The following is a 27,893-nucleotide window of genomic DNA, read 5'->3' on the forward strand; positions in this document are numbered from 1 at the left end:
AAAGAAGGTGGCTAGGGTGGGGAAGGAGGTGCAGAATCTAGCTGAGCGGTTTGCTCCTGCAATTCGCAAGCATACCCCCAAACGATTAAGCCGACTTAATAAAGCAACAGTTCTTGAGCTTAGCATATTTTCGCGTCTGAAGCAGTTCCCTTCTTATTGCTGCTTTCTCCCCTCGTCTTCCTATAAGCAAGAGGGGGGCAAAGTGAAAGAAAAACAGATTACTGTAAATGTTGGCAGGGAATTCAATTTGCATCATTTTCTTAGAAGTCACATGATTTGGATTTCCTCTTGTTTATGATAGATTGCAAAGGCCTTCCAGATGTTTTTAATTCTCAGACTTTTTTTTTTAAGGAAGGCAATATGATCACACACACAGAAATAGATAGATGATAGATAGATATGACAATAGACAATAGACAACGAGTTAACATGCCACAGCAAGCATATCAGGCTGACACATATTTCTACGGATGACCACAATACAGCGAAGCCAGGCATTTGCCGAAGACAACCAGGCAGACTGCAGGCGAAGGGAGTTGAAGGGGGCTGGGAGTGTACTTTCAGTTCCTGTTTCCAGTTGAAATCACCATCAGCCCCAGCCCCAGGCCAAGCCCACAGCGCAGCTCTATTGGTCTAGGTTGCGTTTACTTCCTGCATAAACATAAACACCTCTCAGCTGTATTGTTAAGTTGAAAGAAGCAGCTTGTTGACGCGGTGCTTTCTGAAGTTCGGAGCCAGGATATTGCAAGAGGGAGAGAGAGAGAAAGCGATGGCATTTTAACGGCTGCTCGACTGTGAAGAGTGTTTGTGCAGGAAATGCTGGAGGCCTGCCCAGTTTGCTGTGCTAGGAGCTGGAAGGAAACGCAACCGGGCAAAGGGACACCTGAATGAAGCCCCAAGACTTCACATGGGGGCAAAGCAGTTAGCATAAAAGGACATTGGCCAGGCACTGGAGGAAATTGGCAATGGACAGTGGTGGCGAACCTTTCAAAGTCCATCCTGACTCTGCCCCTCTTATCAATGCAGGTAACTCTCTGTTCTTCATAGACAAATGACAGGCTGCCTCTGACGCGTATCTGTATGAATAAAGTGGGAGGAGAGAGGAAGACCGGATCAAAGAAAGCTAACATTGTGAATGGGGAACGGGAGGTGTTTTGTGCTTCTTGGGCAATGTTGTTTCCTTTTCTTACTACGGTTGTCAAAGCCAGAATCTCTGGGACACGGGTATCTGATGAAATGAATCTCTGCGTGCATGTAAGAAGAGTTTGTTATAAACTTTTTAAATATTTGCTTTGAAGAACACTGGGGTCCGTCAGATACTTATGGAGCAATTAGATGCTAATGGGGTCCCTAGAATGATGAAGTCTGCAATGAGAAGACATATCATGCTGTCTTTCCCTGAAAGACAATTTGCTCAGCACTTCTGACCTTCCCATGCAAAACCCAGCTATGGGGTAATGTTGAATGGGTTCCCAAGTGCATATGCGGTTCATGCAGGACAACCACTGCATGGCAAGAAACTAGGGCCACATTCATACCATACATTTAAAGCATTGTGGCACCACTTTCAACAGTCCCAAAGAATTATGGGAGCTGTAGTTTAAGGGGTGCTGTGGGTTGTTGTTGTTTAGTCGTTTAGTCGTGTCCGACTCTTCGTGACCCCATGACCCAGAGCACGCCAGGCACTCCTGTCTTCCATTGCCTCCCACAGTTTGGTCAAACTCATGCTGGTAGCTTCGAGAACACTGTCCAACCATCTCGTCCTCTGTTGTCCCTTCTCATTGTGCCCTCCATCTTTCCCAACATCAGGGTCTTTTCCAGGGAGTCTTCTCTTCTCATGAGGTGGCCAAAGTATTGGAGCCTAAGCTTCAGGATCTGTCCTTCCAGTGAGCACTCAGGGCTGATTTCCTTCAGAATGGATAGGTTTGATCTTCTAACAGTCCATGGGACTCAAGAGTCTCCTCCAACACCATAATTCAAAAGCATCAATTCTTCGGCGATCAGCCTTCTTTATGGTCCAGCTCTCACTTCCATACATCACTACTGGGAAAACCATAGCTTTAACTATACGGACCTCTGTTGGCAAGGTGATGTCTCTGCTTTTTAAGATGCTGTCTAGGTTTGTCATTGCCTGTGGGTTGTTAGGAAAACCCTATTCCTTCCCCAGAGCTACAATCCCCAGAGTTCCATGTGAAGAGGGATTGGATTGCTAAACCACTCTAGGAATTGTAACTCTGAGAGGGGAATAGGGGAAATGCTCAGGAAATGCTGGTATATCTGAAAGGGCTGGGCAAAGCTGGCCATAGTTCCAAGGTGTGATGGGACCACTCACTTTGTCTCCAAGTAGCTTTAAATGCGTTTTTTAGACCTTCCAGCATGGATGTTACCATGGGATTATTGGAAGGTGAAGGAAATAATCTTACGGATGGATAACAGGAAGAATGTAAATGTATCATTAAACAATCAGAGCCAAAGAAATGACCCTTCTGTGCCCTTCTTCAGCCATATGGTACCTGTAGATACCGAACATGTGGCAGCTAGCCCCACCCCCTAGTTTCGGATATTTGTGTTGTGTTGATGTATCATCATCATCATGGTGGCACCAGTGTGTACCTGTGTCAGTGTGATGGTGGCCACCAATGTGTATGGATATACATGCATGGGGCTTCCTCCTTGTGGATGGGGACATTGAGCAACCTGAATTTTCATCTCCATGGAGGAAGAGCTGCATGCAAGCATCCAAATGTGCACAGGAACCCCTTGGCTGTTGTGTGTGTTAATGTGTAAGGTACAAGGCATGTTCTCATGAACTTCTTCACACATTGATTAACAAATGCATGAAGAGGGCTTCTGGGTCTCTGAAATCCTATAGGTGACTTTAAAATAGCAACCTTTTGGTTATACCAGTTTCTAAGCATTTCTGCTGCTCCACAGCACAGCAGTGTGTGTGTGTGTGTGTGTGTGTGTGTGTGTGTGTGTGTCTACTAACACATCTGCAGCAGCTGTTTCAGGTCCCCAAAAGTAAATCAGCTCTAGAAGTTAGCCTGGGAAGTAATGGATACCACGGAAAATGTGGTTGGTGTTCAGCCGAGAACCATAATAGCTATGGAGATACTGTTGCCGTCCAAACAGAGAACCAGCAACCCAGGATAGGTGTAGATTAGTTTTTGAAAATGCTTATAAAGGTGAAGAGGCTTGTATTGCTATCCAACAGCAACAAAAGCAGGTTGTGAGACAGAGGGAGAAATTCTGGTTGCACACCTGCATTTGGGTATGTCTATGGATGGTTGTTATTAAAATTGTGAAGCAAGTATTTAGGAAAATTATGCAAAGCCTGTTGAAAGACAGTTTTGCAGTTATTTGTGCTGCAGGCATAATAAAATATTTGAGCCTTGTCCCACCTGTGGTGAAATGGAAAATTAGCAGCATGCTGGCTTTGAAAGATAACTTAAGGAAGCAAAATATTTGGTTCCGATCTTCTGGTTGGCGTTATGATATCCTAATTGACAGTCACTCGACTGGGGATGAGCATGCTATCTCTGAGAAGGCCAGAACCAATTCAAATGGAGCAGCTATTTGTGTTGGATTTGAAGGCCCGAAGCTACCTGCAAAGCAGATTTGAGTATTTTGATTGGCTCTCAGCAAAGTCATAGTGAGTATTAAGGAGCAAGCAATTCATCGGGATGTTAAAGATGGGCTGCAGCTTCTCCACCAACTATAGTCCAATGCTGTCTAAGCTGAGCAGCTGAGTTCATGTTGTATGTGCTGGGGAATGTGGCATTTGTCAGCAAATGAAAGCCAGAGGAGAATCCATAGCATAGTGTTTTACAGTGCTTGTTTTTCATTTAGAAGTCCCAGTTTGAACCAAAATGGTCAGCCCTGGGCTGGCAGACTAGTGATCTGACTCGGTTTAAGGTACCTTCACTTCTCCATCTTCCCCTCTCTATTAGGGAGGCCACTTGCTTGTTGCTACAAAAGATGATAGACATTCACATAACATGCTTTATATGTGTAGATGCACACTGAGGAATAATTACTATAATTTAGACATAATACATCAGAACAATGGGAAGAAATTTGACCAAGTGACCTGTGCGTCTGCTCAGGTGCCAACCATCGATGGGTAGCTTCTTTGCTTTCCCTCCTTTGGACATGAACCAAACATAGACAGGAGAACCCTTTAAATAACAGGCGGTCCTTTGTAAAATAGTGAAATATACTTGGAGGATGCAAGGATACCTTACTCTCTGCTTCCATTATCAGCTCTGTGTGTGTTGTATACAAGCTGTGCAAGTGTTATCAGGTGCAAAAGAAAGAAATCAGGGAGGCACTGCCGAGTTTAAAACTTAAGGTGTATGTTTGGCATGTAAATGAAAGTACTAGGTTGGCTTATATAATTGTTTAGGACAAAGGCGCCAATTTGCCCCCAAGATTGAGGAGGCCCGACATGCGTCACAAGATGTTGTGACATCTGGAGGAGCCAGTCACTGAAGCTGCAATTTGTGGTGCGCAATGAGCACTGGGGGCCGCAACATTTGGGGGGGGGTGTCCAGCCCCTTTCCAACAAATATTGAGGGGGGCCAAAGACACCTTGGCACCCCTACAGTTGGAGCGCCTTCTTTGCCTTGGTCACGCTAAGCTAGTCTGCTGCCCTCAGGTGTGATGGATGTTCTCTGTGTTAAAGTAGGATTAGCTTGTTTACATGCAAGAAGGGGGCAGTGTTTCATCTTTTGCCTCAGGGAGAACCATACCTTGGTGCCTGAGGAAAGAAGCAGAAATCACTGGAATGCCTGAGATAAGGTGATTCCTGAGAAGTCTAAGAAAGGGGAAGTCACTGAGAAATGTGGACGTTACGCTCTTTTGAACCACTGTCCTGAGGGGAAGTGGCTTAAGAAAGCCTTTGCTAACCTGGTGCTCCCCAAATGTTGCTGAACTACAACTCCCATCATCTGCAGCCATTGGCTGTGCTGGTTGAGACTAATGGGAGTCGTAGTCCAAACCATCTGGAGGGCACCAGTCTGGCAAAGGCTGGATTCGGGTGCTGCTATGAGAAAATCAGGAGGGTGTCAGGAGAAGCCTATGGTTGGAGTTTATCTCTCCGCATAACTGTATGAGAATTTTGAAAAGAACCATGGATTTTGTGGAAAGGACCAAACCGATTACCAGCCTCTGCTTGCAGCCTCGCATCTTGCCCGCTATCCTTTTCTCAAGAAGTGGACACAGATATTTTCAAAGAAGCCGAGTCTCCTTTTGTGAAGTAGGTGGTGAAACCTCATTTGATGAAGGCGACTTCATCAAAGGAGAGAAGTGCTGCCATCACTTTTCCTGGTAATGTGTAGAAGATTAAATTTACCCTCCCTGAGAAAATGAATGCTATAAATGTCATGGGTGGGGAAGGGATGCAATGATGATTTCAAACATTAACCCGATCTTCATCACAACTGATGGCAATGAATATATATATATATATAAGCAGAAGCTGTAAATATTGCTTAGTGAACTGACTTTTGATACTTCCCACTTCTTGAGAAGTGGATGACATTGAGTATTGCGTACAGTGTACTCACACTGCAGAGGTTTAGCAACTGCACAGCGTAAGATATTTCGGCAGGGGTACCTGTGGGAGTAATGTCATCCTCCTCCCCTCACAATTCATGCTACCCCTGAGAATAGGGGCAGGGGGATTTGTGGGAAACTGGCTAACGCATCCATCAAAGAATATTTATTTGTTCATTAATTTATTTTATGAACATTGCACAAGTTATACACGCTATTTTACTGATCACCCTTTGTTCAGAGTTTACAGCCCATGACTTGGTAGGAAGTGTAGCTCTGCCTGGTTTTGCCCTGCATTTGGTGTTGCACTGCAGCTGATTGGGAAAAAAATAAATTGGAAAAGCAAAGCATGTTATTTAATTTCTGGTTGAGTCCATAATTCTAATGATTTTTTTCTTCTTCCTCCTTAAAATAAAGAAATGATTTACAAAGGGGTTGATTGGAGGGTAGAAAGAGAGAAAAGTCTACACTTCCCTTCCTCCCTGCTCAGTTAAATCCATCATTCTGAAGTAAGCTGAAGGGCAAAGTATTCACATGAAATTCATTTCAGAATTTTGGTCAATAGTTCTAGTGTGGGAAGCATGCAGTTAAAAGTGTAGACTCAACAGTAGCGCAGTGGCAGGACACATGGTCCCCAACCCATCCTCTGGTATCTCAAGTTCATAGACAGTAAAACTGGGAAAGACTACTGCCTATGACCTTGGAAAGCCATTTCCAGAACTAGATGAACCAATTCTCTGACCTTCAGTGTAAGTCAAAACATGGCAAGTGCTAGATAATCAAAATAGGCTCTTTCTGGTTCATGCCACTTTTGTAGGCCAGAAGTTCATTATGTCCTGTTTCCACCTTAACCAGTAATTAAACTCATCTTTGTGCACACAAACACCATATTTAAATATATATTTTCAACATATCTTCGATCAAAGTGTGTAAGTTTCTAAAATGCATTTTGATCCAGTTTTTGACCATTCAGAGAAATGCAAAGTATCGTGGACCATTAAGTTCTGATCCACACATTAGTTTGGGAAGCGCAGATCAGGTCAGTTTGTATCAGAATTCGCAAAGATGGAATTCCTCAAACGCACCTGTCAGGGGTTCAGGAGCAGAGGCGAGGGCAAGGGAGGAAACAGAGAGCGAGGGGGAGGAGTCCGAAGAAAGGATGAGTGATGACGACGACCCGAGATCTCCGAGTCTTTCCAGTGAATCGGAAGATTCACAGAAAGGAGCGCCAGTGGCCAGAGCAAAGGGGGGGCCTAGGGGGACACCCCAGGAGGAAGGGACCAGCGGGGGTTCAGAGGGCAGCAGTTGGAAATCGGGGCCAGCGTCCCCACCAGAGCGCAGTGGAGAGGAAGGACGTCAGGGATCGAGCCCTGGCAGCTCGCAGCAGGGAGGAGGGCATGAGTCAGGAGTGACCACACCCCCATCGGGGAGCGAAGAAACGGTCAAGCGGAAAGTGGAAGGCTGGGCGCGCGCGCCAAGTTCAAATGCACGGGAAGGCGGCGCAGTAAGCAGCCCGGAAAGGGAGCCAGGTCCTAAAGCCCGACGCAAGGAGACAGGAGGGTCCGGGGGGTCAGCGTCAGAGGAGTCCCGGAGGGAGGAGACCACGGGGGGCAGAGGGACCCAGAGAAGGACGGTCAGGCGGAAAAGGTGGAGTAAGGCGAGGATATTAAGTTGGTGTACGAGGGGCGGAGATTCAGACGGAGCTTCGCCGGTCTAGCCATAAGACGTAGAGTTGCACGCAGCAGCTTGGAAATGGAAACTGTAACTCAATAAAGACTTTTATAAAGCGAACGCTGGCTAGCGTGATCCTCTGTGAGCTGGGATCGGGGAGCAGCTCTGACAGCACCCCTCATATTGGTTGTTGTAAAACACTGTCATTTCGTCGGACAGATGTAGTTTTTGTGGACCAAGCTGGGAGAGGATGTGGGAAAGAGGGTCTCTCTTCCAGTTTCCTCCTGCTGCTCTATGCATTTCTGAAGGGAGAAAATGGTAGCTACCCTCACCACTTCATGACCAAGATGGCATGGCGGTGGTGGGCATTCAGAGGCTTCATAGATGCAGGGGGAGTGAGGGGTGTGCCCATTGGCAACCTGTTGGCATTAGGGACCTTTCCTTCTCATCCTGGAAAGTGCATGAATTGAGGGTGAATGAATACCGTATTTTTCGTCCCATAGGATGCTCCGTCCCATAGGACGCACCTAGTTTTTTGGGGGGGAAATAAAGGAAAAATTTTTTTCCTTTATTTCCCCCCCCCAAAAGCAGGTCGGGGAAACCGAACCAGGTCGGGGAACAGTGGGATGGCGGCACTGCGCCTCCCCGCTGTCCCCCGAGCTTGTGGGGCTGGCCGATGTCTGCCCGGCGCGAGGGGTGCCCTACTTCAGGGCGCCCCGCCCGCCGGGCGGCAGGCTGCTATCCGCAGCGTGGGGAGCCCTGCGGGGAACTCCTGCAGGGCTCCCCATGCTGCGGAAGTATGCCCGGTGCGAGGGACCTCCCGCAGGGCTGCCTAGGCTGCGGATGTGTTCCCGAAGCGCCGGGCGCTCTGCTTTCAGGGCACCCGACGCTCCGGGAAGCAGGCTGCTATCCGCAGCCTAGACAGCCCTGCGGGACCTTCCGCAGGGCTGCCTAGGCTGTGGATGTCTTCCTGAAGCCTGGAAAGCGAGAGGGGTCGGTGCGCACCGACCCCTCTCGCTCTCCAAGCTTCAGCGAAAGCCTGCATTCGCCCCATAGGACGCACCCAGATTTCCCCTTCATTTTTGGAGGGGAAAAATTGCGTCCTATAGGGCAAAAAAAACGGTATACAGAGCACCACTTCAGTCTGCTGCCAGATTAATCATTTGTTGGACGTAGCAACTCCACGTTGACCATGTTCACAGCTTTCCAGTCACACTGAACAACACTGTTGAATCTGACTTCCACCCAAGGCCTCAATTAGGATGCCGAGAGTTCCCATGCTTCCCTTGCCCACAATCCTCCAACATATTATTTATTACGTTGTTTTCTCCTAACTCCCATATCAAATGATTGCTTTCAAGAGAAAGATTTATTTAAATTCCTAAGTGAAGTGTCCTTCTAATGAAAACTCTGGTCCTGCTTCTAGCAGAGCTCACTGCAGTAACTCAATAGCTCCTTGCTTTCTTTTCACTAATTCTTAAATGTTTCCCTTCCTCTTTCCCTTGTGGGATAGGTGAGGAAAGCAGCTGCCTCCGCTGCTCATTGCATCACACACACCCCTCCCAAAAATAGATGGCTATTCTTATAATTTTGAATCCCAGCCCAGTTGGTGGTTCCTGGATTGCAGGCACCGAATATGAGTTCAGCCCTTCTAAATCAATCACTCTGGAAAAATATTTCTGTCGAAAGGAAATATTTTCTTGGCATTAAGGACTTCCTGATTATTATTATTATTATTATTATTATTATTATTATTATTATTATTATTATTATTATTTTAAGATTCAGTGTGTATTGTGTGAGAAGTGAACACTGGCATAAATGGATTTAATATGTACAAAAATAATAAGCCATCAGTAGTGCCTTTCCTTCTGGGACGACTTTACCTTAAGGTAGAGTACAACTGTTGCTTCAGGCCACAGATTGGGAATGCAAATTTAGGGATGGATGAATCTATCAATTTTGGTTTCTCTTAGTTTTTCACTTGGCCAGTTTTAAATTTAGTTGTCCACATTCCCATATTAGTTTGCATTATTATTATTATTATTATTATTATTATTATTATTATTATTATTATTATTACAGTGGTACCTCGCAAGACGAATGCCTCGCAAGACAAAAAACTCGCTAGATGAAAGGGTTTTTTGTTTTTTGAGCTGCTTCGCAGGATGATTTTCCCTATGGGCTTGCTTCGCAAGACGGAAACGTCTTGCAAGTTTGTTTCCTTTTTCTTAACACCGTTTATACTGTTGTGACTTGACTTCGAGGAGCAACTCATAGAACGCGGTGTGGTAGCCTTTTTTGAGGTTTTTAAAGACTTTGGTGATTTTTGAAGCTTTTCCAAAACTTTCTCGACACCGTGCTTCACAAGACGAAAAAAATCGCAAGACGACAAAACTCGTGGAATGAATTAATTTCGTCTTGCAAGGCACCACTGTATTATTATTTACTGAATTTATATACCGCCCTATACCCGCAGGTCTCAGGATGGTCCTCAAGAAAATGCACCAACATTTCAGTTCAAATTTATCCCAATACAGTGGTACTTCGGTTTAAGAACAGCCCTGTTTATGAACGATTACGAACTCCACAAATCCAGAAGTAGTGTCCCAGTTTGTGAACTTTACCTCGGTCTAAGAATGGAAGCCAAATAGTGGAAGGGCACCGGCAGCAGGAGGCCTTATTATGGAAAGCGCACCTCGGTTGAAGAACAGTTTCAGTTTAAGAACGGACTTCCGGAACGGATTAAGTTCGTAAACTGAGGTACCACTGTATACATGTTTTTGTATACAAATGGATCCTGAGGCAACTTACAATCAATCAATAGTAACAACATGATAAAACATAATGGAACATCACAAATGCAGCAAAAATCATGTAGAACAATTAACAAATCATCAGTGAAACAATTACAATCTAAAACACTGTCAACAAAGCGACAACTAAAAATTAAGCTAAACATCACATTTAAAGCAAAAGTCCTGTTAAATATATAACAAATCAATGCAGCATTTATAATCTATAAAACAATGTTAACAACATTAACAAAATAGCAAAAAACTAAGCACTGTTAAGTTCATGCACACACTGCCCACCTACCCTATGACTCATAATCTTTCACTGTATTCAGCTCATTGAAGTACCCATAATGCCCGTGGCAGCAACTTGCTTCCAAGTTATAATAGTAATTCAGAATACCAAAGAATACCCCTCCCCAATTATCCAGCTGTGGAGGGAAGATTCTTTTTCATCCATAGCCTTCAGCATGCATGGATCCTATACGAAGGATCATACACACATGGATCCTATTTGCTGCTGCTACCCAGCCCTAACCGCCATGCCTTGACTATAACTTCTGCATGGCGGCCTAAACCCCAGTGCATGCTGGTTAGGAACACGTGCCTTTATATTTTTTGAAGATTCCATGTCTAGAGCCTACATGCATTAGTGTCTGCCGGTACATTTTGGTCCAGTTTGACCATTCTGCATTGGACTATATTGTTATTAGAAGAGAATAGCGTGGAACTCTATAGTCCCTTGGCTCAAATGGAATCATAGAGTTGGAAATGACCCAATGGTCGTCTAGTCCAACCCCCTGCAATGCCAGAATCTCAGCTCAAGCATGCCTGGCAGATGGCCGTCCAACCTCTGCTTCAAAACCTCCAAGCAAGGAGAGTCCACAACCTCCCGAGAGAGACTGTTCCACTGTCAAACAGCTCTTACTGTCAAAAAGCTGTTCCGTATCTTATTCGGAATCTACTTTCTTGTTACTCGAAGCCATTGGGTTGAGTCCTACCCTCCAGTAGAGGCCAGGACTCGAACCAATGTAAATATTTTAACAAATAAAATTAGAAATAACTTCAGCTGGGTTTTCATTTCATTGCAGTAGGCCTATTATTATTTTTTTCAAAATGCAAAGCTGAAAATGAAATGTTTAGCAAGGCGTGATGAAAAAGCACAGGTTCCGGGAGCTGTTTAGCAGTGCTGGAAGCATCCTTGACGTATGTCACGGTGGAAGGGGAGAGGGACAAAAGAGAGATTAGGCGCTGCTAAAAACCGGACAAATTGTTACATTGAGGGCGGGGAGAGAGAATTAAAGGGGCGTTTGAAAATGTGACGCACTATTGTGGACGGTCTGTTTGGATGGATACAGGTGGCAGAGGACAGACTGTTTATATAGTGATATGGGCAGGATGTATCTGGAAGGAACTCTGCCTTCAAACAATCAAATGACAATAACATGGGTGTTGCTGTGGCTCGGAAAACAATTTCTGAGGAAAGATAATGGAAGGAGAATGACATCTTTTTTTAAAAAAAAGAGGAGCAAATAATTTACGTCACCCATCCTTTGCTCCAGATCACTTCCCATGCAGGAGTTTTCTGCTGCCCCAGAGGGTAAGACCCAAACCAATGGATTCAAGTTATAAGGAAGGAGATTCTGACATCAGGAGGAACTTTCTGAGGGTAAGAGCTAGAGCTGGGCGGAGGCTGGTCTTCAACATCGCAATATATCACTAGCTAAATATTGTGATATAACGATATATTCCAATGTCTGAAATAAGGATGGAGCTATGTAGAGGCATTGGCTGGCTTCACTGTTCTTCCTGCATTGTGATTTTTGATGGTGCCTGCTCTTGTGATTTGCTGTCTCCTAAATGAGGAGGAGAGCTAAGCCAGCAGCGTTTAACAGGTGCTGCAGCAATCAAGAGAAGCATTGGCTGGCTTCACGGTTTTCCCCACATTGTGATTTTTGCATAGCACACACTGTCACACATCATAATTCACAATATATTGCCAGGTATCACGATATGGACTTCAGACAGGTTTTGGATGATATATCGATATATTGACTAGCCATAGACTTCTTCTTTCTTCTTTGGCGATCACTCATACCTGAGTAAGATTGTCTTCCATAAACACGGTTTTAACGATAAGTCCGTAAGTGACTGTGGAGGCCAATTCTGGACCCACATGTCCTTCCACAGTGGGGACATTGGTTTCTGGGCAGGAGTTGATCACAGTGTGGATTTGCCAAATGTGCCTTCCTCTTAGCACGTTTTTCCCTTGTGTCATGAGTTTGAGTGTCTTCAAAGCCCATGACACCTTTGGTAAAAGCCGTTCTCCAATTGGAGCGCTCACAGACAAGTGTTTCCCAATTGTTGGTGTGTATACTACATATTAAAAAAAAAATGCCTTGAAACAGTCTTTAAACCTCTTTTGTTGTCCACCAACATTGTGCTTCCCATTCCTAAGTTGGGAATAGAGTAGTTGCTTTGGAAGATGATAATCAGGCATCCCCACAACATGACTAGACCAACAAAGTTGATGTTGAAGAACCATTGCTTCAACACTAGCCCTAGTAAGAGCTGTTTGACAATGGGATGAACTCCCTTGGAACGTGATGGGTTCCTCTTCCTTGGAGGTTTTTATGCAGAGGTTGGATGGTCATCTGTCATGGATGCTTTAGTTGAAATTGGACCAGATAACCCTCAGAGGTCCTTCCCAGCTTTGCAACTCTGAAATTCTATGACTGTTAAAAACTTACTTCAAATCCAAGTCTAATATATTATCCAACTGTCATTATGAAATACCTGCAAAGCTCAAACCTATCTATCCATAAACAAAAAATATTTGCATCCAAGTAACTCCAAATATACAAAATAAATTAAAATGAAATCTTAACATTTAGATTAAGGTTCTGTTTTGTATGGAAGGCTGCAATCCTATACATGCTTACCTGAAAGTAATCCCAACTGAACACAATGGGGATTGCATAGAGATGCATAGGATTGTGCTGTTAATCATAATTTATGAGGGGAAATGCATGTAAAAATTTGAAACGACTGATTGCTTTTTTTGCAGTCAAACCGTATTAGCAAAATGGGGGAACATGGCCACTGAGTAAACAGTCGGAGCATTTATTGACCAGTAAAGCTGTCAGTTTTTCATAAATTGGAAGATAATTAAAAGAATCATTTCTAGAATGAAAGAACAGGCCTTTCTTAACATCTCACAAGTGCTGAGAAAGCAAAGCCTGTGAAGCCTTTTTGCTTTGAATTCACTTAGCTCTTACAGTAATACTGTAGTTAATGATTTCTGGAAAGTGGATCCCTGTTTGAATGAATATGTTTTTGCTCTAAACATTGAGAAATCACAGGTATGTATTGCAAGCAGTGGGTGAGCTAACTAAGTCTGCCGAAAATAGCTCTTTAGTGAGTAATGCGAAGGAAAGGAGACCCTTTCTTCCCTCCAAAGCTGGAAACGTTCGTGTATATGTCTTACTCACTGACATATTTAGCATGCAAATTATAGTAGTCCCTTTTTACACTTTGCATTTCATTTGATAAATGCCATACATTATGCACTTTGTAGTAACTTCCTAAATTTAGTTCCCAAGAATAATTCTCACTGAGATTGCAACAAAGAAATGCAAATGTTTAAGTGGTGTATAAATAAATGAAAAGAATAATAATAAATAAAACAGCAAACAACAACAACAATTTATTTATACCCCGCCCATCTGGCTCTGGCTGGGTTTCTCCAGCCACTCTGGCCAGCTTCCGGCAGAATATTAAAATACAATAATTCATCAAATATTAAAAGCTTCCCTAAACAGGGCTGCCTTCAGATGCCTTCTAAAAGTCAGATAGTTGTTTATTTCTTTGACATCTGGTGGGAGGGTGTTCCACAGGGCAGGTGCCACTACCGAGAAGACCTTCTGCCAGGTTCCCTGTAACTTCGCTTCTCTCAGGGAGGGAACTGCCAGAAGGCCCTCAGTGCTGGACCACACTCCTTCAGGTATACTGGGCCGAAGCCGTTTGGGGCTTTAAAGGTCAGCAACAACACTTTGAATTGTGCTCGGAAACGTACTGGGAGCCAGTGTAGATCCTTGAGTACCAGTGTTATATGGTCTTGACGACCGTTCCCAGTCACCAGTCTAGCTGCCCTATTCTGGATTAGTTGTAGTTTCTGGGTCACCTTCTAAGGTAGCCCCACATAGAGCAAATATTTAAATATTTAAATATTAAAAAAAATCCTTAGAAGTTAATTTGAGCTATAACCTATAAGGTCAGACAGTATTTAATCATAATTCCTAAACTTATTTCATTCCAACACCCCGAGAACAGTGGGTGACATAGGAGCCAACTCCTAGTTATCCCTTTGGCCTCCCCAATAAAATATTTGAGGGGGTCTCCCCCTGCAGGTTGATGGACATTGCCATTCAAATAGTGTGTGTGTACTGCTTCTTGTGATAGGTTATGTGGGGTGGGGCTTACCAGCCCCCCCTATTTTATTTTATTGCATACCCTCCAACATTTCTCTGATGAAAATTGGGACGTCCTATTCCATAATAATAGGGGACGCGGGTGGCGCTGTGGGTAAAAGCCTCAGTGCCTAGGGCTTGCCGATCGAAAGGTCGGCAGTTCGAATCCCCGCGGCGGGGTGCGCTCCCGTCGTTCGGTCCCAGCGCCTGCCAACCTAGCAGTTCGAAAGCACCCCCGGGTGCAAGTAGATAAATAGGGACCGCTTACTAGCGGGAAGGTAAACGGCGTTTCCGTGTGCAGCTCTGGCTTGCCAGAGCAGCGATGTCACGCTGGCCACGTGACCCGGAAGTGTCTTCGGACAGCGCTGGCCCCTGGCCTCTAGAGTGAGATGGGCGCACAACCCCAGAGTCTGTCAAGACTGGCCCGTACGGGCAGGGGTACCTTTACCTTTACCTTTATTCCATAATAATAGCAATAATAATTTCATTATTTTTACCACACCTATCTGACTGGGATGCCCCAGCCCCTCTGGGTGGCTCCCAACATATATAAAAACATAATAAAACATTAAATATTAAAAAACTTCCCTATACAGGGTTGCCTTCAGAAGTCTTCTAATGGTTGCATAGGTACTTATCTTCTTGGATCAGGAGCCACATAACTCCATGCCCTCCAACGTTTATCCAATGAAAATAGGGACGTCCTAAGGAAAACTGGGACATTCTGGGATCAAATCAGAAACCAGGATGGCCTTTGTAAATCCAGAACTGTCCCTGGAAAATGGGGACACTTGGATTTCCAGAGTCTGCCTCTCCAATTCATTTGTATCGCTCACAGTGGATCACAACAATTACACACAAGACAAGCCTATAGACAAAATAAAACATCATAAAAGCAGAAACAGGAACAGCAGATAAAACCATGGTCTGTAGTTATAGTCTCTGCAAATGAAAAAGAAAAATACATTTTTGCCATATCAGTAAAGAATTGCATAGGACACATAAACTACTGTCTACATTTCTAATGCTTCTGCATATCGTACTGAATTTTAAGTGAGTGGCCAAGGCAGCAAAAAGTTTTGATTCTTTACTCTTTGCCTCCTACCGTTAAAAAATTTGGATATTTCCCTCTCACTGTTACACACTTCATTGTTGATAATTGATTAAGAGTGGGTGAGGATATTAGTGGATATCGACTAAAACACTTACCAGTTTTTCAAAGAGAGTTGACGGAAAGGGTAGATTTTCTCAATAATCCTTTTAAAATTAAAATACAACACGGGTACATTATGGTTAATGGACATTAAGGGTTTTACTGAAACTAGTTCAAGCTGGGCAATTCGAAGAGCAGCTGCAACTGGGAAGTTAACTTCCTTCAAAAAATCTGCATATTGCCACCATTGTTGGAGGAAACCTGAAAGGTGGAAAGGTCATTTTTGTCCTGATAACATCACATTTTTTCAATGATTATGGAAGTATGCCACTGATTTAGACCAGTGTTCCCCAAATTTCTGATGGCTGGGGCTATATACACATACATACATGACCACACTATGGAGAAGGATCAGTGAATTTTGGTTTTCTCACTCTGTCATTTTTCTAATCTTAAATTCAGTTATCGACATTTATCACAATGTGGCTTTCAAAAACGGAAAAAATCCTTATGGGATTTCCACCAGCATTTTGAAAATTCACCAGCATTTTAGTATGAATTTATCCTAATAGATACATTTTATATACAGTTTTGACTGATGTGAACATTTTTGCAAGCAATTCCCCCTAATATAATGAATTTTTCTACACATTGAAAACCACATTGCAAAATTCAGGTAAATGCGAATTTCAACAGTTAGCTGTGGTTATGTTTGCATGTTCTTCCCCAGAAAGTGCAAATTTGATAGATTTGACTTTAAATGTGTTCTGAATCAAGTTTCTCCTCCATTTCTAACACACACACACACACACACACACACACACACACACACACGCATATTTGAATTATAGGCTGAATTAATTATTAAACCCCAAAGGGTTGAAAAGAGGCAGCCTTCTTCCAGAGCAGTTCCAGGGAAGTAGCTTTGTGAGTTTGTTGTTGCAAAGAGTTGTGTGGCTCCATAGACTACCAAATGTATTATGACATAGGGTTTTGTGGCCCAAACCCCATGAAATCTGCTGTATGTATCCAACGAAGCAGACTGAACCCCACAGAAGCTAATCCCACAGTTAATTTAGTAGGGTTTTTCCATGCAGGTATCCATTGTGGGATTAATGCTCCTCAACCATGCATTATTATTTTTTAAATAGCATGCATGCACCATATCTATCAAAATTCCGGACCATCATTCCCCCCATTTATTCCATATTTACCCTTTCCACAGAAAAAAAAATCTGATTAATTTTAAAATCCTGTTGCCAAGGACTCATTTGTGATATCTGAAAGACCCATTTATAACATTATAGTTTTTTTTCCCCTGGAAGCCCCCTATAGATTTAAGGTGCCACAGGAGTCTTTCTTGATTTACCCCCGGAGCAGTGATTCATGCTTAGGTTCCTGCTGTCCCTGTTATTTAGGGCCAGTTCTAGTTTTGTGGTATCTGTCCCGATGAATCAGTCTCCCTGTTTCATCTCTATTTTTAGAGGGGTGCAAGGCCTCAAGAGTTGCCTTGTATCTGTTAAAAAGAAAGAAAGTAAAGATCTGTTTCTGAGCCTCTCTGTGCTATGTCTGCTTTGTTCTGTGTTTCAGGTTCTCAGCCGCTGTGTGTAAAGACAAAACTCTGGTCCCTTTTCAGTATAATGGGGAATCTAAAAAAATATCTGTTAACTATTGAGCAAGGTGGAATGAAATATATATACATATACAAAAGCCCTTCCTGTATAACGGCAAACAAGTAGGCTCAGGGGTTTTGTGGGGAGAAGTAAAGGGATTTTCTCCCCTCCATAGTCCATGAAGAGGGTTGGAGAGAGAGTCTGTCTCTTGTTGTTCCTTAAAATAATGATGAGGTTGCCCAGTGGTATGCACAGCCATTATGAGAATAGCTAGGTTGACCAGGTGCTCTGTCTTACAGAGGACCGTCCTCTGGCTGAAGGAGTCCACTAGACTGATTGATTATATTTATTGTGCTGCTTTCCATTCAAATGAACCCCAAAGCAGCTTACGAACAATAAATAACAATAACATAATAGAACATCACGAGCACAGCATGAAGCATATGATATAATTAACACGTCATCAGTAAGATAGTTGCAATCTATGAAATACTATTAACCAACCAGCAACAAAGATATTAGCTGAACATCACGAATGCGGCATAAGTCATTTAACAATGAACAGACCAATAAGGCATTTATAATCTATAAAACAATGTTAACAAAACAGCAACTAAAAAAATAAGGCAGCACAACCAGTTCTCCTGCACTGGGCCCTGGGCAGAGCACTTTCTGGGAAGCACTTTCCCATCTACAGGAAGGAGGCGTAAGGGCTCTGACAGGGTCCTAGAGTCCTTCTGTCTCCTTTCCAAAGCCTAGTTAGTGCTTGCCCAGCTTTGGGAATGAGGTAGGAGTTCTCTAGGACCCTGCTGAGCCCTCAAGGCTCCTGCTTGAAGCCTGGTACGGCACGAGCGCTGGGGGGCTCACCAAATTTTGGTTTAGCTCAGGGCGCCATGGTTCCAAAGTTCACCCCAGTATCAAAATTTTTAGGTGGACCTCAGGTTTTGCAGAAATACAAAAAAAAAAAAAAAGCACAACTGTTATATTTTAATGTTGTTTGTAGTGTTAGACTTGTTTTAGAGAGGGGGTATTCCACAGTGGAGTCAAAACCTTGAGGGACATCTAAAGAACAGTGGAGAAAGGCTGAGACCTTTTCTTTATGGTGCACATGAACTCATCATAGGAGGCCAGTTGTCTACCCAAGTCACCTCTGCCAGATCAGATGCATATGTGCATCTTTGGCCCCAAATGTGGACTTCATGGCTATGCCCTTAGTATAAAATTCTCCCTATTGGCCGTGTTCACATTTCAGCAAAGAATGAGTCTTAGTCTTGTTGTTCAGGAACAAGCCACCCATAGGAATGAGCATGAATGAGTCACCTCATTCGATAGCAATTTGGAATGTTTACCAATTGTTGCCTGGGATAATTTGCTGCCTATAAGTATATATGGTACACATTTTACAGTGAACTGTAGGAGGCATATATGAATGCCTTAATTGAATAACTGGTGCAATTAACTGATCAATGGCTTAAGTGTATAATAAGTATATATGGTACATTTGGAGCATACCGTGACAGGCATGAATGCCTTAATTGAATAGCTAGTGCAATTAACTGATCAATGGCTTAAGTGCATATTAAGTATAGAGGTGTGTTAATCAAAGAGTCCCAGTTCCTGGATGTTCCTGTTCCTCCACTTTCCTAATTCCGCTCTTTACACACCAGTAACCATTATACACATAGTAATGCACCTATTAAATCAGCGGAGGTGGAGAGCGGAGAACAGAGAACAGAGAAGTCATTTGTTTTCTTTTAGCAAGAACATTAGAGAAGCTGAATGTTGCAGGCTGTCTTTTTCTTTCTGTAGAAGAAGGAGGAAGCTGGAGCAGGAGGCAGGTGGTAACTTCATTGTGTGGAATGGCAGAAGTTCTCCAGAGAGTAAAGGCTTTTCTTTCTGGCAGTGTACAGTCATACCATGAAAGTCGAATTGAATCCATTCCGGAAGTTCGTTCGACTTCCAAAACATCTGGAAGCCAAAGTGTGGCTTCTGATTGGCTGCAGGAAGCTCCTGCAGCCAATCGGAAGCCGCAGAAGCCCCATCAGATGTTCAGCTTCCAAAAACAGTTCGCAAACCGGAACAGTCACTTCCAGGTTTGCGGTGTTTGGGACCCAAAATGTTTGAGAACTAAGCTGTTCAAAAACCAAGGTGTGACTGTATTGAGAGCAGCAGAGCTGCGTGGTGCTTACAACTTACTTTCCCAAGTAACTTGAAACAACTAAATCAAAAACTCAAATTGCAAGTCAATCAGATTGAGGATGGTGCAAAGGATGTAGAAAAGGGGAGACCAAAGGCCAATTGTGGCACAGTAAAAAACAAACAAACAACCTACTGACCCCCTGACACAACTGCCCTAAGGGTAGGAGGGTTAGGTAGTGAAGGAAATGAAGAAGAAGTCCTTGAGGGAAAGGTGACAATGCCTTGTATACAACAAACCAGTTCCTCCAGACAATTGTCCCAGGTTGGCCATGGGATTCCACTCATACCCTCCCCTCAAGATGAAGTCTCATGAGGCTTCCACCGTCATCAAACATGCCCCCATCAGAGGGATGACAATGTCTTAGGGCTACAGTATGTTTCACAGTCATATATTTCCAACTTTCCTCAAATGAAAATGGAGACATTTCTCACTCCTCACTCCAAGTGACACTCCTTAACTCCCCATTTTTGTACCCCACGCCCACAGAGCATTTCCTATCAGCAGAAGGGTGAGTGCCCCCATAGCGCCAACAGAACACACCCACCCTACGCTGTCCTGAGAAAACCCCTTAATTCTGATTTTATTTAATGATGATGATTAAATAATAATAATAATAATAATAATAATAATAATAATAATAATAATACTTATACCCCACCCATCTGGCTGGGTTTCCCCAGCTACTCTGGGCGCCTCCCAACAAAATATAAAAAACATGATAAAACATCGAACATTAAAAGCTTCCCTAAACAGGGCTGCCTTCAGACGTCTTCTAAAAGTCACATAGTTTTTTATTTCCTTGACATCTGATGGGAGGGTGTTTCACAGGGCGGACGCCACTACCGAGAAGGCCCTCTGCCTGGTTCCCTGTAACCTCACTTCTCACAGTGAGGGAACCGCCAGAAGACCCTCAGAGCAGGACCTCAGTGTCTGGGCTGAGCGATGGGAATGGAGACACTCCTTCAGGTATACTGGGCTGAGGCCATTTATCATTCGGTAGATTTACAAAAAGAAAAGTAAATTTTTGAAAGGGGCAAGATTAGCCATGGATGCAGAAAACATTTTTTAAAATAAATTTAAAAAATCAACAACAACAATTTATTATTCATGCCCCACCCATCTGGCTGGGTTTCCCCAGCCACTCTGTGTGGCTTCCAACAAAATATTAAAATACAATAGTCTGTCAAACATTAAAAGCTTCCCTAAACAAACTCATTGTGCTGCACTCCTGCCCAGGGCGTCCCTGCCCTCTGTCTGCCCCTCAGAGCAAGCACATTATGTGGGGCTGAGCCATGGAAGCTGCAGCCTCTCCTGCCCCTTGCCCGCTCTCCAGCAGCCACCACAAGCTACTCAAGGGTGGAGGCTGGCAGCGGCAGCCATGGAGAGGCCATAGATAGGCAAGGAGTTACTCACTCGCAGCTGTCCAGCTGCATCTACTGACACTTTGGACAAGCGCCAGCTCATCTTCCTCCCCAAGCTCAGCAGCGATGGCACTGGCAGGGGAAATAGGGACTTTCCAGGATGAAATCAGAAGCCAGGATGGCTTTCATAATTCCAGGAAAGTCCCTGGAAAATCAAGGCACTTGGAGGGCATGTTAATGTCTGCTGCCTCCTCCCACTTTGCATCTTAAGACTTGTACAGAATTCATGACTTCAGCTTCAGCCGGCTCTTTTCTCCTTGTCCTGTCCGCTTGCTTTTTCTTTTCTTTTCAGAGTTCTCAAAAACTCGGAAGCTTGTGCACTATTTTGTGTCATTTTAGTTGGCCTAAAAGATGAGGTAGCAACTGGTTTTAGTTTGGCTGAATCAAGATTAGTCAATGGGGGTGTATTCACGATGCCCTCCACCCCATTGCGTTACAGTACCAAATGCCCCTGAAACATCCCCTGCACCAGGAACTCGGAAAATGTTTAGCACGTTTTCGGTTGTCTGAAGTTTCACTATGTAGCGCTTAGTAAAGTCGTTGGGGGTGATGATCCCAGCTCCATGAAATAAAGTCAGACAGCAACTCACGCGTACACACAGCTGCACATATTGCACGAACCTGTTAAGGATTTTACCTTTTTAAGAAATGACAAAATAATTACAGGACAACATGTCCTTCATGAGTAAAAGCAACCAAGCTAAAGTGCTTTCAAGGCTGGCATGGCCTACTTCTCCACTGGCAAGCTGCATAAATCATAAAGTGTTAGGGGACTGATTCGTACGGTAGGGGATCTGAAAGCATGAAGCCTATGTTTGTGGCTCTTTCTGTGTATTGTACTAATGCATAAAAATGAGCAGCGTCGAGCTGGAGAGAACATTTGCAGAAAAGAGTTTAGGATTTCTGAATCCATTAAACTGGATAGTTGTTGGCCATGTTGAAAATGATTCTTTCCCCTTCTTATTTTTTAAAAATGACTTTTATTTTTTATATAATTTCTAATTTGTCCACTGTTATATCTGCTTGCAAGTGACCCTGTTATGTCCGGGACAGTCCTAGATTTACAGAAGTTGTCTTGGTTTCTGATCTGATCCCAGAATGTCACATTTTTCCTTAGGAGATCCCTATTTTCATCAGAGAAATGTTGGAGGGTATGGAGTTAGGCAACTCCCGAGCCAAGGAGATAAGTAACTGTACAACCTTTAGAAGACATTCAAAGGCAACCCTGTATAGGGAGGTTTTTTAATGTTTAATGTTTTATTATGTTTTTATACATGTTGGAAGCTACCCAGAGTACGGGGGCAGCCCAGTCAGATGGCTGAGATATGAGTAATAAAGTTGTTGTTGTTGTTGAATAGGACGTCCCTATTTTCATCAGAGAAATGTCGGAGGGTATCTGCTTGCCAGAACAGTGTATCTGCCCCAACAAAGATTTGAGATGGTTCAGCAACTTAAGGCCTGTTTCAGTAGTTATTTCTGAAACCTAGTGTGAGAGTGAAACTTGACGTCTCACCCTTACCCCATGAATACCCCATTGAGGTAATAGTAGTCCATTAGTGGTGGATTTATACTGGACAATCCACACATACCATTCTGCTTTTTTGGCTGTTCTGCAATGCTTCCCTGATGCTATAGCATTAGGTAAAGGTAGAAGGTAAAGGACCCCTGGACAGTTACCGTAAGTCCAGTCAAAGGCGACTATGGGACACAGCAGTCATCTCGCTTTTCAGACTGAGGGAGCTGGTGCTTGTCCACAGACAGCTTTCCGTGCCAAGTGGCCAGCATGACTAAATCGCTTCTGACACAACGGAACACTGTGATGGAAACCAGAGCTTCTTGTCACAGTGGTACCTATTTATCTACTTGCACTGGTAGTTAGTAGGAGCTGAGACAGAGCAACAGGAGCTCACCACCGTCACATGGATTCAAACTGTCAACCTTCTGATTGGCAAGCTCAAGAGGCTCAGTGGTTTAGACCACAGCGCCACCCGCATCCCTGTTGTAGCATTATTGCTGTCTGAAGGGGTCCTCTTGCTCTATAGCTCAAGAAATGTGAGACAAAAACGAACCCTGGAACATTACAAGATTTCATCAGGAAGTTATGGGGTATGAGCTGACTGGAAATGAAGCAGCACGTCCAGCCCGAAACTTTTGCAGGTGCAAACTATTCAAAGCTGGATTGTGTCTAACTGCCCAGATATCATCATAGGCAGAAATCAGCATAAGTGTGCAATAGAAAGGGCATCTGGGGCTTTTCTGCACACCCGCCTCTTTCTCTCCCCCTCCCCCCCTCCTGTTGATTTCATGTCTTCACTGCAAGGGGCTACTGGATTTGCTGTAGATTTGGAAAGAAAGCTGGTCACTTTCACTGTTGCTTTTTTGCTGCCTTTGTATGCAAATCTGCAAGCTTGTGAGAGGTCCTCCATCCAGTAGCATCTTCTCTTTGGAAAGGAGGGGTGTTATTTGGCCAATGAAAATTAGTTCAGTAATACAGTGGTACCTCGCAAGACGAATGCCTCGCAAGACAAAAAACTCGCTAGACGAAAGGGTTTTTTGTTTTTTGAGCTGCTTCGCAAGACGATTTTCCCTATGGGCTTGCTTCACAAGACGGAAACGTCTTGCAAGTTTGTTTCCTTTTTCTTAACACCATTAATACAGTTGCGACTTGACTTCGAGGAGCAACTCATAGCACGCGGTGTGGTAGCCTTTTTTGAGGTTTTTGAAGACACTGGTATTTTTGAAGCTTTTCCAAAACTTTTCCGACACCGTGCTTCGCAAGACGAAAAAAATCGCAAGACGACAAAACTCGCGGAACAAATTAATTTCGTCTTGCGAGGCACCACTGTAATAATAATTTATTTATACCCCACCCATCTGGCTGGGTTTCCCCTGCCACTCTGGGTGGCTTCCAACAAAATATTAAAAATACAATAAAACGTCAAACATTAAAAACTTCCCTAAACAGGGCTGCCTTCAGATGTCTTCAAAACATGTGAACCTAAGGATCTGAGATACTTCTCCACGCCATGGGAGTAAATATCCTTCCCATAAATAAAAACTAGCAGATTACTTAAGCATACACACACACACACTATACACCCTGGGCGGCGGGGGGGGGGATCTATATGTTTTTAAAAGAACCTATTTACATATCTTTGAGTCAACTTCTGTTTCTATGGGTTGTCTTTCTTGGACAGCAGTTGAATCTCTATGGTGCTAACCAGTGCTTTTTTCTAGAAAAATAGGTGCCAGTACTCACCATGAAGTTGTTACATTAAGTGCCACACTTTTTAACAACAAAAGAAAGAGGTGCTGGGACTGCGTGCCCTTGAGCAAGGTAAAGGTAAAGGGAGCACCATTAGGTCCAGTTGTGACCGACTCTGGGGTTGCGGTGCTCATCTCGCTTTATTGGCCAAGGGAGCCAACGTACAGCTTCCAGGTCATGTGGCCAGCATGACTAAGCCGCTTCTGGCGAACCAGAGCAGTGCACGGAAATGCCGTTTACCTTCCCGCCAGAGCGGTCCCTATTTATCTACTTGCACTTTGACGTGCTTTCGAACTGCTAGGTTGGCAGGAGCAGGGACCGAGCAACGGGAGCTCACCCCGTCGCGGGGATTCAAACCGCCGACTTTCTGATCAGCAAGTCCTAGGCTCTGTGGTTTAACCCACAGCGCCACCCGCATCCCTGCCCTTGAGTACCCCCCCCCACACACACAAAAAAAGCACTGGTGCTGATTGAGGCACTATGATTTACCTGTTACTGTCCCATTGGCTTTCAGGACATAATCCTGAAACAAGGCATTTTTTCTCCCTTTGGGAAGAGGGAGTGCTATCAAACACTCACGAAACCCCTTGAGGCTTTTAAAATCATCCACAGGAACACTCAAAAATCCCACTTTATTTTTCAGGAGGGAGCAAGCAGTGACCCTCATATACCGTAGCTGAGCTGCTTCATTCATGTACAGGGCAAAATGGGTTTATAATCACTGCCTTTCCCATTTTCTTGAATTGGGCGGGGTGTGTGTGTGGAATCTAAAACATTCTATAAAATAAAAATTCAAGATCCAGTAAATTATGTAAAAGAAACATCCAAAATCCATAACATTATATTAAAATAAAAATCCAAAATCCAGAACACCACATAAAATAAAGATCTTGGGCAGTGATTCAGTACGAGATATTACTTCTCTGTCTTTGCAAGTTGTGTGCACATGCCTATTGTCACAGCAATTTCAGTGTTTCTGATCCTTTTGCAGGAGTGCCCTGGCACCTCCTGGTACCTTCTTTGCATCGATGTGATTAAATAGTGGAGTGTGCAGAGTACACACATACTATGTTGGTGAAAGTCGAGTTGCGGGCGGGGGGGGGGAGGGAGAGGGAAACTTGGCTTCTTTGTCAAGAGTTCACTGAAAACATCTGTTCAATCACGGAGAGGCCAAAAAGGCAAGAACAATTTGAGAAAGGGGGAAATAAAGCAGTACAGAAGTTAACACAATGCCAGCATACTGTTAATCCTTCAGGCACTAGGAAGATGAAGAAATTGCTGGAGTTTGGGCAGCTCCATTACCACAGATACCGTGCCGTTAAATATAGGGCAGAGCCGACTGAGGGAAAAGGGGCTTGTCGTTTATCCTTTTGTATAGCCTGAACCAACACTTGCCTCCTCCAATTCCTACTGCAAGGCAGAAATTGGGGCTTTGGCCATGCCCACTGGAAGGTGAAAGGACAACAGTTATCTTTTCCCACTGGCCATACTGGGCCATACTCAAAGTTTTGGTACTGACGTCTAATGCACTATGCAGATCGGGACCTGAATATTTCAGAAGCCTCTTTAATCCCTTATATACCCATTAAAGAGGGACTGGAGAGAAATTTGCTTCAGTTTACATTTAAAGTCAAATCTACCTAATTTGCTCTTTCCCAAACTATATGGGAACTGAAACACTACCACTTGCCCTGAATTTGCAGATCAGATCTCCAGCCAAGTGATGTGTACAAAAATGCATATAGCGGCGTACATTTTGCATAAAAATGCCATGTATTAGTGGAAACAGAATTTAAAAATGCATTATATTAAGAGAAATTGTTTTGCAAAAAGTGTTTGTGGTGGGCAAAATTGCACGCAAGAATTCATCTATAAGAGAAAATTGCACTACGATGCTGATGAATTTTCATGATGATGATTACCCTTATTATTTTTAAATCACCAACCAATGTGGAGAATTGAAAAAATTGGGGGGGGGGGATGAGAGAAACAGTAATTGACGGGTAAGCCCACCCCTACCAGAAGGTCACTGTGTCCTGCAGGACAGTTTCTCCTTGAAGCTGCTACAATATCGGAAGCCTGCTGTGCAGTAAAACTTGGAGCATGGCTTTCTGTGTGGAACAGCATCCCTGCTGAGGTGTGACAGGCGCCCGACGAATTGTACTTGCTGAAAACAATTGGAGGCATTTTGGGTTTGACAACCTTTCCCAGCTCTGTGGAAAGGTGTCTTTTCCTTAGATGTTTGTTCTGCGATGATGATGGTGGTATTCCTGTATATCAGTGCTTCACCGGGGTCATATGACAGAGCTGGGCCAGTAGAGAGACGGCTCTGGCCTTGGCCTTCTTAAGATCAGGCAGGCTGACTTGCCACCGTACTTGAAACCCAGACCGTTAAGTAGTGGATAAATGCCTGGAAATATAAAGCATGACTGATCTGCGAAGCCCATTGCTGTGACATGTTGAGAGCCCCGTTAAGACAAAGGGATTCTTAAAGGATTGGGGAAATGTTGAGTGGATTGGGACGCCAAAGGTTATAGCCAAGATGCTTAGGGAAACATGCCTGGAGTTTCCTTAAACTTCTGGAATGCCAGAGTTGGCTAGCAAAAAATGAAACGGGACAGATCGCTCAGTATTCATCCTGCAGCTTTTTGAATGTCTCTTCAGGAAACATTTGGTGCTGGCAACTTTCAGGTCTTCAAAACAGAATAGTATGAAAAATTTGGACAGCAGTCGGAAGATGCTGTTCTTGGGGACCTTGAAATTATTAGCTGTGAGAGTAGAGGATGGTTTTACTTGTTTTGAGATGTTTTAATTGCTTTTAGAGGTTTTCAGTTGTGTTGAATATGATTTTATTTTACTATTAATTGTACAGTGGTACCTCAGGTTACATAAGCTTCAGGTTACATACGCTTCAGGTTACAGACTCCTCTAACCCAGAAATAGTACCTAAGGTTTTGCTTCAGGATGAGAACAGAAATTGTGCTCCGGCGGTCCGGCGGCAGCAGGAGGCCCCATTAGCTAAAGTGGTGCTTCAGGTTAAGAACAGTTTCAGGTTAAGTACGGACCTCCGGAACGAATTAAGTACTTAACCTGAGGTACCACTGTATTATTTTATCACTGATGCGTTTGCCACCCTGGGCTCCTTTGGGTGGAATAGTAATAATAGTAGTATTATAGTAATAATAGTAAGAGTAATTCTTACTAGAATAGTAGTGATAATACTCCCATCCAAATTGGTGGTATTATTGTATGTGTGTGGTTTCGGTAATGACAATGAACTGCACAGAACCTGCCAACTGAGGAATGACTCTTGTAGGACTTTTAAACTGGTAAAGAAGAAAGTGCCCATCACTCCAAGATCTGATTCCTCTATTTTTAGACTTAACCTCATCTTTGTGATTGTCGTTCCGAGAAGACCCAAACTCGAACCTGGCCTTTCCCTTCATCATAAATTTCCTTACATTTAGGGAAGATTTATGTTCTGGCTTGGCAGCATAGGCTCTCAACCAATCTTTTTCGACATTTTTATTTTTTTATTTTTTTAAACCTAACCAAAAGGAAGCACAGCTAATTATTGGGGGGAGGGATTGCTTCCAGCATCACCATAGCGTAAGTGAATAAAACGGATATAAGGATGACACAGCATTAAGGCTAATATGTGGTCTCTTTCTGCAGTGCAGGGGGTGGGTTTGGGTGGGGGCATTTTGCTGTGGACCAAGTGCTTCCTTGGGACTCAGGTGTGGAAGACAA

At 43.7% G+C, this 27,893-nt stretch overlaps 1 protein-coding gene across 2 annotated transcripts in view; it reads left to right on the plus strand.

Annotated features, from left to right (window-relative positions):
- The first annotated feature begins 542 nt into the window (after positions 1–542).
- Positions 543–27,893, plus strand: part of LOC144327771 (uncharacterized) — a 241,161-nt gene continuing 213,810 nt past the window's right edge. Inside the window, exon 1 of one of the 2 annotated variants that reach the window (XM_077928497.1) lies at positions 543–1,026. In XM_077928497.1, coding sequence (XP_077784623.1) covers positions 966–1,026 — 61 coding nt within the window. In that variant the 5' untranslated portion in view covers positions 543–965. The remainder of the gene's footprint in view (positions 1,027–27,893) is intronic. The other variant, XM_077928495.1, reaches the window with a different exon arrangement.

The sequence above is a fragment of the Podarcis muralis genome, chromosome 5 (assembly GCF_964188315.1).
Source record: "Podarcis muralis chromosome 5, rPodMur119.hap1.1, whole genome shotgun sequence".
Classification (NCBI taxonomy): domain Eukaryota; kingdom Metazoa; phylum Chordata; class Lepidosauria; order Squamata; family Lacertidae; genus Podarcis; species Podarcis muralis.